The 13,047-nt window shown below is 41.1% G+C and overlaps 1 protein-coding gene across 1 annotated transcript in view; it reads right to left on the reverse strand.

Moving 5' to 3' along the window:
- CHCHD6 (coiled-coil-helix-coiled-coil-helix domain containing 6) overlaps positions 1–13,047 on the reverse strand; it is a gene marked incomplete at both ends in the record, with an annotated part of 132,883 nt that overhangs the window by 97,997 nt on the left and 21,839 nt on the right. Inside the window, one exon of the mRNA XM_082004595.1 lies at positions 232–252. Within this exon, the coding sequence (XP_081860721.1) occupies positions 232–252 (21 nt within the window). The remainder of the gene's footprint in view (positions 1–231; positions 253–13,047) is intronic.

Raw genomic sequence — 13,047 nt, forward strand, 5'->3', positions numbered from 1 at the left:
CAATACGCATCACCAGATCGAGTTTGGTTTTAGCAGCTGTAAGCTACACAAAAGGAACCAGTGAAAATCTTTATGGAGGAAATAATATGCAATTTTCTAGCTGAACACCTTTTAAAATGTAATGACAGAAAATAAAATCCTGCATCTGTGCTCAGCAATAACAATCTGTACGCGCGCAGTAACAACATGACACTTGGAATAAGCAAGATCCAGACAAAAAAGAGAGCTTACCCAGGCGTCCAAATCCGCAGGCTTGGAATAAAGAGAGTGCAAGAGAGAAAGGAAGGAAAAGAGAAGAAAAAGAGAAATCGGTGATTTATGGAGGCCGCCTGCTGCTGCACAGTATAGCTTTTAGGATGACAAGTTTAGAAAAGTTCCTTAAAAATGACAAGCATCTTAAGCAGTGCAGTGCTGTCCCCTGTTGGGAAGTGTGTTATTAAAGCAAAACAAAAGCACATGAACACCCAAAAATAAAAATAAAGCAAAGCCCCCAAAGACTGCTGCAGCATCCGCCTGTAGGGTGGAAGCTGAGCAAAGACAGCTGTGAAGCAGCCAGTTTCAGAGAGCCATGCAAGGCGCTGCACGATGTTAGAGATGCCGATATCCACAATGCGCACCAATGAACGCGGCAATGCTGGGCATACTCAAAAGGAGGTGACCAACAACTGCACTGTGTCCAAATTACCTGCAAAGAACAAGTATCCTTTTGCAAGGGCATTTTTGAATGTGCAAGTTGACCTACATGGCAAGTCATCTTCTTTAACGGACAATTTCAAAGAGTGCTTTCTAACAGAAAGCCAGTTGACTGGTCAGATTTCCAACCAGACCCCTCTTCGCAGGCAATTGGACATATCTTTAGTGCACAGTCCAAACCTCTGCCAAATCCAAGCTGCCTTCACCTACTCTTTCTTTTGTCAGCAAGCCTATTTAAGTATGAAGACAAGCAGATGAAGCAGGCTGCAGTATCACCTCTTATTTAATTATCACTATTTTTTACTTACACAGTAACCCAGCAGCAGCAAAGCAAGTACAAGATGATAAACATTTCATGCCCATAACCACCTCCTTCTGAAGCCAAGGCATTTATGAGGCAGCCACAGCTCTCATTTGTTGTCAAGAGCTGCAAGCCTGCCCTGCCTCTCAGGGCTACATTCAATCAGCAGCACATTCTCTAAGCAGGAACTTCAGAAAGGCTGGCCTTTTTATTATGATTATTTATTTGAGGGGAGTTGACAGGGCAGGAGGAACTTTCCTCTTGGTCATAGTTCAGTGCCAGAGGGAGCAGACGGTGGAGTGCAATATGTTTATGGCATCTGCTATCATTTTAATGGCACAGAGCAACTACTTCAGGTAACTGAGCGATGATGTGTCATCAGCTATGTGTGTCATCGGCATCCTCAGCCTTTGCAACAGCTGAGAGGGCCAGAACCAAACATCTACAGCTCAGCTGGGGGAAGCCAATTCCCCACTTCCTGCAGACAGGTTTGGTACTGCGGCATCAAGTCCTTGGCCAAACCAACCAATACACGACAGGTGGTCGCTGGTAATCACTGACCAATCTTGACAAAAGCCTGATTTGAATAGCATTTTTCTTGCTGCTGATTTTTACAGTCAGGACAGATGTGCTTAGTTTTGTTTTTACATTAAGCAATTGCAACGCTGTCCATCCTCAGCAGATGGACTGAAGGAAAACAAGGCTCTTTATGGTGCACATTATTATTTCGGCAGGTAGGTCATGCACACTGGTAGCTCTTTACTGGTTGTACATCTGTCATCCCTGTGGTGCCTAAGCCATTAACTGTCACGTTCCTGATGGACAAATGCTTGCATGACAAAATGAACATGAGGTACTAACTCAGGGGTACTGGGCAGTTGCTTAGAAGGGAGCAAGGAGAAGGAACCAGCCCTATCACCAATAGGTGGTCCCTCTTATACCCCTATAAGATATAATGCACAATAGCAGAATTACAGTTTTAAGAAAGATAACACTGTTGCTAACCATGAGGCATCTCTTCTGCAGGTACTGCCAAAGGCTTTAATTTTGCCACCTTTGGGGGAGGGCAAATTATTACTCCAAAAATAGGCAATACACTCCACTGAATGGAAACAGGAAAATAAGAACAGGTATAGATGCAGTAGGACATATTGCTGTGTTGGGAAAAAGTAACTATATTTGGAGTGAAGCACGGACTAAATAAAATATAGTAATAAAATAATACAAAAATGAAAACTCAAGAGGGCTACTGGTTTAAGCTTTGCTACCTCGTAAATCTGCACCAAGATCTCCTAGTGTACGTGCATTTACCAACACTGACTGATAATAAAAGATACAGCATGTCCACTAATACTTTCAAAGTTTAAGTAAACTGTTAAAGAAATGAGCAACCTCTGGGTTCCTTGCTTCCTAACCACTTGCCAGCTCCCACCTGGGGGCTTGCGAGCTTTGTAATCCCTGCCCTGGGACACACTGTTTTTTAGCACCCTTGGCCAATACTGCTGTACTTTTCTGCTAAAACAAGGGTTCACTTCTCTTCCAGGTAACCCACTGGATAGCAAGCACAGGAAGCTGAATGAATATTGGACTTACTTGTTTGGGGTCAAAATCAAACCAAGATATTCCTCTTGACTGTATCAGAGGCAAAAGGTCACTGAAACAAGATCTCAGGCCAAGCTGGCAACCCCTGTCCCAGGTATTTACCGGGGGGGGGGGGGGGGGGGGGGGGGGGGGGGGCGGGAAGACACAGTCCACTGGGAGAAGACTGGCTAGATATGGGAACTACGCAAGTAATTCATCTGTGCTTCTGAAAATTTCACATTTGAGGACCGATTCTTCAGGCAGGGGATACTTTCCCACATATGTATCAACAGTCCATCTTCCAATGAAATCATGAATACAGCACCAAATTAGTATTATATACATTTGGACAATTTTCAGCATCTTTTCCCAAACCCATACACCACATCACCCATACGTGACTGCCATAACAGGCACATCACTCGTCTGTCATGGTCTGGGCAAACGTAAAAATGGCAGTAAGCAACCAAAACAGTTCTGCAACTGGTGGTGGGAGAGGAAGGGATCAGTATGATAAAGCAGCAGCCTTAGGAAGGGCAATGCCTTTGTAACCTAACTGGAGCCAGCTTCACCCTAGATACCCATTACCTTGCCATCGTCAGTAACTGTCACATAACTAATTTCACCACAGCATGACCAATGACTCAGGAATCCTGACTACCAGCTTGGTAGATATCTACTTAAAAACTCAATACAGAGTATTTTTAGGGGCACTGCCAACTTCGGGAGTAGAAGATAGAGTGGGAGATGCGAGAAATGAGAGGCAGCAGGTGCCCAAAACCCAAGACAGCTGTTGGCAACAACTTTTGCACTCATGTCAGTATCTGAAGAGCTCTGCAACACATATTCTAACATCTTGATGACCAGACTTCATCACTGAATCAGCAAAGAGTCATTTCTTCTTAAGGCAATAATCCAGCTCTAAACTTTTCACAATGATAGGAATTAAAGCATTTAAAGAATATCTAGACATTCAGTATCTACTCCAGACCCTTAAACACTTCCAGTTTAGTGGAAAATTGAAGCAGAGCATCAATATTAAATGTAATGAGAGTCAGAGATGTAACCAACTGACAAGGGAGAGGAAGCAAGAAGAAACACTGAACAGCAATCAATTTTGAGGAAAGGTGGTGATGAAATTTCTCAACTCTAATCTATACAGAGCATACACAATTCTATAAATGCGAAGATGGGAAGCAGCAGAAAAAAAAATCCTCTGCCCTTTTATGATTCAGGGACAACTGCACTTCTAATACTTACGGCATTGCTGCAAATAGGTTTGCAATGCTGACGGTTGTTAGTTTTCATTTAAAACAAAATAAAGAGAAACGTATTTTATAAAATCCAAAGTGAACCATCTGCTTTCATTGCCTGCTTTAATACTTCAGCCCATTCCCACATTCTCCTTTTCCAATCATCACTTCTATACATGCGTACATACATAGAGTTTTCATTCTGTACACTGCCAACAGACAAGGCGTTCAATGTCTATAGAAATCTTTCAGGGTGTAGGCTCTCTACAGATAGCAGGTGAGTCAACAACTCCCTCCAAATTTTTACCTCCTTGCTTAAATTCCTACTCTGCCTTTTAGACATAAGAGTCTCCAAGTTCCTGACCAATTCAGAAAAAAAACCCAGAAACAAAAAACTCAGGAGAGGGCATCGTGAAATTCTGTATTAATCATGACTTTCTATCCCAGAACATATTTCAGACACTACTAAATCAATGAGGTATTTTCTCATAAAGCTAGACTCAAAGGCCACTCAACTCTTCTTGGATTATTTCTAGCTCGTAATCATTAATACAGACTCCCATTATACTAGCCTAAGGGTGGCATATGGCTTTCTAAGGATAGGACAGACGGGGGAAAATAACAGTTATGCATCCCTACATCCCAGTCTCATTTCTGTGCATGCATATGGGGACATAGCTTTCTCTTGCCAGATTCTTAAATACCAAATATATTAGCTTCTGAGTCAAATAGAGTACTTCAAACACAACCATTGTTTTGCAAAAAATCAAGATGATATACATAATCAACCCATGTGCCTCCAAGCAGTAAAAATTATGAACCATGTGAGTTCAGAAGGAATTCCCTTCCCACACTTCCTCCCAGACACTACCTGCAATTTTTACCTGCCTCCAAACAAAACAGATATTTATAGGCACTAGCCAATGGATACAGGTTTAGTATAGCATAGTGAATACAGAGTTCCTGCCACAGGATTAGAAATCTTATTTCTTTTTATTCAAAAAAGAGATTATCTCAAATATTATATGGTTTTAAGAGAAATACAGTTGACTTTGGGGCTGCTTTTTAATACAGGCAAAGACTGTCTTAATTACATGCCTGAGTAAGAAAACTCTTGAAAGCCTTCAGTCATGGTCATGCATCCCCTGGCTGTCTCTATGAATCCTTTTGCAGGTGGAGAGTCAGGTGCACTTCCAAAAAAAAAAAAATATCAGAGTTTACAGTTTTACTCACTTTGACAGTCCTGTAAATTTTCCTGTTTCTCTTTTCCTGCTCTTTCATCCCAGCCATACACAAAGCATCCTTTACACAGCATTACAGGGTTGGTATCTTTCTGGAGGCAGAGTCTAACCTACCAGTTTGCCAAGATGTATGTGGGAAAGACATACAGTAATCAACATTTAGTATAAACCAAGTGGATTCCAAAGCCTTACAGAAAGGACCACAAAAAGCACAGGGGACTCAAGTTAAAATAAATGGTCTGGGCTAGTCACATACACAATCATGCTTGTAGTAAGGTGCTACTTATCGAGTAAAACAGAGTCAAAACATGTAGAAAGATTAATCGGAGACTGCCCAGAAAAGAAAAAAAACATAAAAGTGAGGAACTTCACCACAATCTCCCTCATTTCTATGATCACTAAGAGAGACAGGCAGTCAGCACTAAATTTCCCTACAGCCAGTTCTGGAAATGTACCTCGGTCTTCGCCTGCAGCTTTCCCTACATCCTAGGCCACAGTCAGTGTTATGAAAAGGCTGCCAATTAAGTTGTGGTTTTGAGCTATAGACAAAATGTCCACTAGAGACTCTGAGTCTTGCTTCCAAAGCACTTGCAACCCACTGTGTGTTTTACAAGAGAATATACTGGTTCTCAAATACACGCACTCCCGGCTCCTCACACGGCTGTGATCAGAGAAAGTGCTGCAAGGTTGCATCTTTTAATGAAGTCCAAGTGTATCATAATGAAATCAAAAAGAAGAGTGTAGATTCAGCAACAAGGATTTCAGGCTATTGTAAAACTGTATTCTTTATTTTTACATTGCAATCTCCAGGGAATGATTGTATCAAGAGCACCTTGCAAATCTATGCCACTGCCAACAAAATTTTGATTTCCATTTGATAGGACAATTTGCAAACAGCAGTTTTCCACATTGTGGAAGTGCTTAATGTTTGTAAGAATTACAACAATTCAGTGCTGATTCGATGCCCATTTACTGGGAAATGCAACACACTCTTGCTCAAGGCAGATGGCTTGGAAAAAATCAGGGGTGGAAGGGGACCATTCTCTTGCTATGGACGAGCAGTACCTGGTAGTCTCTCAGCAAGGACCACAAACCAGGTGTTGCTGCTGTCAAGAAGAGGAAGGTATAGACTGGGTGCAGCAGGAAGAGTTAAGCAGTTTGAGGAATTTTCCTTAAGAAAAGAACATTTCGCTCTCCATGAAGTTCCTGAAGCTCAAAAATGATGTCACATGCTAAGGAACCAGAGATTTATTTACTCCTGGACCTTTTTATCAAAAGCAAGAAGCTTGAAATTTAGCTTTAAAATAGTGTATGCTCTAAATATAGCAGTCAGATGACCTGACAGAGCTAAGATCCATGCTTCGTGAGTTTGCAAATTGAAAGAGTCAATCCAGCTCAGAGTACCACAGAACCCTAAAGACAGATTGCTGTATTTATTGTAGTAGATACTATTTACAAACATATCTCCACACTGTTTGCTCTCTAATGATAGTTGGGGCACAATCATTTACTTGCTGTAAGTTCCTATTGTGCACTACACCTCCAAAGTCAATGAAAGTAATTTTAAGAACCTGTTGATTGATTTATTGATCAAATAAGTTGACCAGTGAAGTAGACTAGAAATAACCAGACAGGCAAGTGATTTGATAAATATTCCTGGAGAATAGTCACTATAGGCACTGAAAGTCAGGGAAAAGAAACCCTTGAAGGCAGGTTCAGGGTTTTTTTAGAATCTATATTAACACTTGACCCTAAAACTTCATTCCTTATGCAGGCCTGCTTAGTCAACTGCACTCTCCAACCAAATGTTTGAGATAGCTAATACTGGATTGTACAGAGGTATCAAATTCAGCAGAAGCAATTGGCAGAAGTTCAGCTCCTATTACCAGAAACAATGTGAAAAGAAAGAAGAAGAGAGGGTGAGTGTTATACAAGAGTTTGAGACAGGAAAGGGATACTTCTATCTGACCTGACCAAGGCCATGGGACAGAAGAGGAGGTGGAGATCATCGTCCACAGGCAGCTCCCAGTGTTTGGGACAGTTTTCTGGTGATTCTGTGGTAGGACTTCACCACAGCTTTCACCAAGCTCCAACAGCAAGGAGCAGATTATGCCCCTGGCCAGCACTGAAAACCATAAACCTCATCTATCAAGTATTCACTGAGATGGCCTATTTTTTTTCCTTTGGATATAATTGTGATTTAATGAGGTTTTCAATGAAACGTGTTGTCAGCTTATCATAAAACTAAGCTGAACAAAACTTGTACTCTTTTACACTGTCCGCTTGGTTGCATGAAGAACTGTCATCCAACTCGAGAAGAGGCAAATTACGATTCAGCTCTGTTGCATGGGAGCGGTTTCCTAAAAGGCAGAGGACAGGTACACTAACAAAGCAGGAGGCAAAGGAAAAAGCTTGCATTACTACTATTATCTGTACAATATTTTAGATAATCTTTGGCACTCTGGTTTTGGGGAGTTTACATTTATCCTCAACACAAAGGAATTAAATGTCCAGGGATGTCAATAGCTCTTTCCAGAAGCATAAAGTTAAGGCAGAAAAAAAAAAAAACCACACACATTCAGGTGCAAACAAAATTGATTAGTAAGATCAAATTCACAATCTCTCATAACCTCTCAGCATTTTTGAAAATAAATGCCACACTTAAACAACCTTTACAATAAAAAAAACCTTTAAAAGCTTATTTATCTCATAATATTCTCCTTCCTGCCTGTCATATAATATATATATATAACGTACATATAAAATCAAAAGAAAAATCCAGTCAAAGAAACCAACACTCCAGTGCTCCCTTTTCCATTTAGTGTTGCTTATGCACCCACAGAGACCTTAAAACGTTTTAAAGGATCAAGCTTTCCTTCTCATTAGTACCACCATCACATTGTTCTGAACTGTGGTCATATAACCTTTTGCACCTTTTCACTCTATTGAATCAATCTCCCCTGGCAACTTCTGGTGTGGCACTCCACTCCCCCTGCCTCCGGCTCTTCTTCCCTCACTAATTCTGTGTTCAGAACTGTGAAGCACAAAATTAGACGTTTCAAATTAAGCAAGGAGAGAGAATAAGAGAACCTTATTAAATCAACATTAGCATCAGAGTGTCTTTAAAAGAGAAACTCAATTGCAAAATATTAGTCGTCTCTGTAAAGCTCTTTACATTGACAGAAACGAGACAGGCAGCGGCTGAAGTCATCTTCCTCTGCCCCCACCTTCTTCTTCATGCTGGTCACAGTGCTTGAGCAGTAAGAGCAGGATCCTTTTCTGACCACAGCCCCACAGGAAGCAGGGCTTACCTTGAACTCACAAGCACTAGAATTGCCAAGTAAAAAGGACAAGGTCTGTTAACATGATGTTGGGGGAAAAACACACACACACACACAAAAGCAGACTCCCTTCTCCTCCCAAGCTTTCTACAATACTGGTTATTCTCTCAAGTCACATTACAAGTTACAATCAATTCTTCACTTCTTACTTGGAAAAAGAGCCATTTCAGGTTTTACTTTCAATTCTGAGTCCCCAACAATCAAAGTTACTGACACGATGGTGACCATCAGCATGTTCTGTTCCAAAACACCTTAACTTTCTGCATGTGAACCTTGAGTTCCTGGCCAGCAAACTTCTTTACAAGATAAATCACTGGAGTATCATACTATTCCCCCTTGCTGGATAATTAGACATGTTGTCAAAGCCAGAAATCACCTCTGACCCTGCATGGTCTTTAAACATGACTTTCCCTTGGCACTTCTTGAGTAAGAGTTGGTATTGGCACCTTGTGTCAACAGAATGAGTGCACACACCTTACACCACTGTGCAGCAGACTGCGTACTTGTCTGTTGGGCTGCCACCTAAAACAGGGAGTGTCTCGGCAATATGTTGCAGGGAAAGTTTGCAATGTGTGCTGCCAAGGAGTGCTGTGGAAACAAATCCTACTAAAACAATTTAAGTACAAAAAAATATATATTTCAAAACTATTTCAATTAATTAAAATCAATATTTAGAGTACCCATTTAGCCAGGGAATATTATCCTAAGGGCAAGTGATATGAAACTGAAGCTTAATTCCTGATGACAAAACAAAGCCTTCAAAGCATTTGTGGGCAAAACAGACACTACTCCAACAGAAATGGAGGCTAAAGCTTTTGATCCCTCTAGTCCTACCATGCAACTTCTGCACCAGCCAGACACTACTGAAAACTCTGCATTTGTGCAGACAGGTTTCTAGGCGTGGACTCTCCGTACCAATAAAATGGTACTTTGAGAAGCCAGGCGTGCTGGCAGTTCCAGTACCTCTCCAGAGCTGTAATAGAAGTGACCACTTCCTCATCTGACAGCCATGCTTAGATGCCATTAACTAAGTGCTGGACAAAGTAGCTCCTACACCAGAGTTAAGACAAAGCGCACAAGGGAAACAGGAAGGAGGAGGAGGAGGATAAAAATAATACCCACAAGAGCAAGTGACAAAAAGCTAACTTGGTTGTTAAAGCACTATCTATTTAACATCCTTGATTCGTAAAATGAAATGCTTCATTTTCACCTCAAAGGGCAACAGCAGCAATACGAGACTGCTTGGAGCCTCCAAAATGAATGGGTCTGATGAAAACAAGCAATATACCGTTCAACTATAAAAGATGAAAACTGAGGAAAACAGAAAAGCCACAATGGAGCACCAAACCTGCTGTCCTAGGGCTTCCCTCGATGCATTTTTCAGCTCAGTAAGAAGTCTTCACCAAAATACACTTAACTGTCTGCTACATGCCTCTTTTCCAGGAGAGGAAAACACTAAGCAAAAATTGAAAACATATTTTATCCTATCCTCTGCTGCATCTAATTTTCTTCTAGCCTCTCCCTAGCAGTCTGGCACAGAACTAGAAGTGGCCTCCCATTGCCTGCAAGTCCCATCCCTTGCTTTTGTAAGGGTTATCACATAGCACCTTTAATTCAGTGGGACAGTAACTCATGAGGGATGTCTAAACAGAATGATAATAGGAGTTTACAAAGTAAAGCACTAAACATAATGTTCAAAATTAATAAACTCATATCCCTAAGTATGAATGCATTAGCTCATGGGATGGAATATAATTCTTCTGCAAGGTCCTCTTCTCTTGTACGCAAAACACCAAGAATGTCAAAATGGAGCAGTATCACTTCAGCCTAAAAAAAAGGCACTCTGATTTCAGAGTGTTCACCAGGTAATGGCATTTGTAGAAAAACAGATTCTAAGTAATTAGTTCATGTTCACATGCGCAACACTTGCAGCACTTTGGTGCCTCCATTCTGAAAATTCTTTTAGGAAACCGTTTTTACCAGCCACACAAAATGTGCAGCTAAAAGAAGAACAAACAGCAGAGACAATTTTTGTGCAACTTCCATCATCTAATTCTGTTTCTTAAAAATCATAAGTCAGTTTGATAACTCAGCATATACCAACGCCACAAGAGAACAGCAAAATACGTAAAGTCACTTGTAACTGAAAGCTTGGAAAAGCTTTAAAAGAAATGCAAAGTTATAAAAACCCAAAAAGCATCAAGGACTAAACAACCAGAGGGTTCTGAGGGGTTTTATTTTTGTTTTCTAAAAACGAACCATACTATTCACTGTCAAAGATCTCAGTGAATATCAACACATCATGACAACACTTCTTGAGATAACTATTATTCAAAGAAAACTAAAGCACTAGCAAGATGCAATAATTTGTCCTGATTCATGCAGAAAATACCAGACAGGATCATGACTGATAGCAGAGACCCAAACCACAGAAGAAACTAAGATTTTCATCATCCATGTATTTGCACAGATTACTGAAAGGAAAACAGTCACAGTGTACTGATGCTTGCCTGTTAATATCCTTCCAAGATGGCACAATCAGAAAATTATCGCAATAAGATCTAAGTATAACGGAATGAAAGGTTACACACATTTGAGATGAAGGGAAAGAGCTGGAACAGCAAAAAAACAATCCCTATTTCATTCTTAAGTCTCCAAGGGACTCAGGAAGCAGCAGTGAATGGTGGAAAGTCATCCACCAAATCCAGGTAACTAATATTGCTTGCAGTGATTAACTCGCTCTGGGTGTCAGCCTGTCACATACTACTGTTGGTGAGGAAAATTCGCTGTAAACACCAAGAGGATTCTGAAGAAGGGAACAGAAACACTGAAAAAGATGCAGCAAGACAGACACAAAACAATGCGAAGAGTCACAGCAGCCTTTTCTTTCAGTAGGAACTACTGGCTGCAACACTTAGCCCATTTCTGAGACATCAGTAAAATGGAGCTGTCTCATCATAGTTCAGTTCTTCAAGCAGCAAATCGGGAATTAATATTCACGGGTTCTATGACTGACATAATTGCAATTTAAAAAGGGCAATTAATCATCAGCGACACTGGCGGCTGACTTGCCAGGCTGGGACCCTTTCTCTCCACACCTGCCAACAAACTCACAGGAGGCAAAAGCATCACGAGTGCACACAGAGCCAAGGACTGCCATTCTCCCTCCCACCCCCAACCCCAGGCTCCACAGCGTATGCTATGGTTTTTGTCATTGCTTTTTCTCCCACATGTGCCCCATCAGGATCATTCACCCACCCTTTCCCCCAGCTGCTCCCCCACGATGCCCAACCAATCTCCCTTGCCATGTCAATAAGGAATGCTCTCTCCCTACTGTATCTCACTCATGTCAGCCAGGAGAACTGAGGCAATGAGCTCCACCACCTCCATTACAGAATTCTCATCCTCTCCCCATTTTCCTTTGTATCTTTGCATGAACTGGTATTTTTAAGAGTGACATCTCATCCCATTCCTACTTGGAAAGTGTATTACAAAGGTGAGTGTACAGGTCCAGAGAAGGAACTAACATTGGCTCATGGAAAACCAGCAAGTGGTTTTTATAAGATGAGTCAAAAAAGTTACTAAGGCAGTATGAACTTCTGTGCTTTTATGAGAAGGATTTCAAGCACGTTTTAAAGAAAACCAAAAACCTAGGCAATTGTTCTGGGTATTAGTTCTGCCACCTTAAAATCTTTCTATGTGAGCATCCATTGCCAGATGTGAAAGGTATTTCAACCAATAATATTTAGAGAAAAGACATCTGGAAATTTGTCAGTGGTGTTCATGTTCCCAGAAAGTAAGTTCTGACACTAAATTACTGTGGGGTGGGTATATAACCTCCTGTAGGAAGTACAATTCTTAATATAACATCCTTTCCTGAGAGGAAGAAAGCCATCAAACTGACCACCATATTATGTCAGCCTACTTAGCTGGAAGAGTACATAAAACGTTATGGTGATAAATACCATAGAAAACAAGTATGAGACTGATGGAAAGATTTAGAGCTCAGCAAGCTGTGAGGTTTTCAGGTGACATACATAAGACTATGTCCTTGGGCCAAAGAAAATAGACAATGTGCTTCTAGGCCAAAGAAACCTTGCTCAAACAGGTGCCACTGCTGCCAGCCAAGCACAGCAGATACGTAGGCACTGAGGATGCGTATTGTAACGCGAGCTGTATAGTCCTCCCCTCCCCATTCCTGTCGGTCAGCAACCAGAAATTGCCTTCATCATAACAATACAGGAAAAAAATTCAATGCTTTTGTATGTGAAAGAGTAATTTCAATCCTAAGAATTAAGTCAGGATGGAAGCTGGAACACAATTACGTATTGCACGTCTTGGTCAGAGTTCCAAACAAAGGTAGTTGGCAGAACATCTCTGCCAGCAGATAACACCAATAAATGGCCTCATTTCCATCTATTGTAAGATAATAAACAGGTTTTGCTTCCTCATACTGTCCTCATTTCTATCAGGCCCCTCTCAAGATTTGCTATCTTTTTGACACATGCTCCAGGTGTTCTTCATCCACAAACTTTAGTGCATCATTGCAAGTTAAATGAGGTGTCTACAACCCACTTCTCTCAGCTTTGTGAAACTAGACAAGTGCAATTATGAGCCCCCTACAGCTTTTTCTTCAT

This window comes from Phaethon aethereus (assembly GCF_964289735.1).
Source record: "Phaethon aethereus genome assembly, chromosome: 11".
NCBI classification, from domain to species: domain Eukaryota; kingdom Metazoa; phylum Chordata; class Aves; order Phaethontiformes; family Phaethontidae; genus Phaethon; species Phaethon aethereus.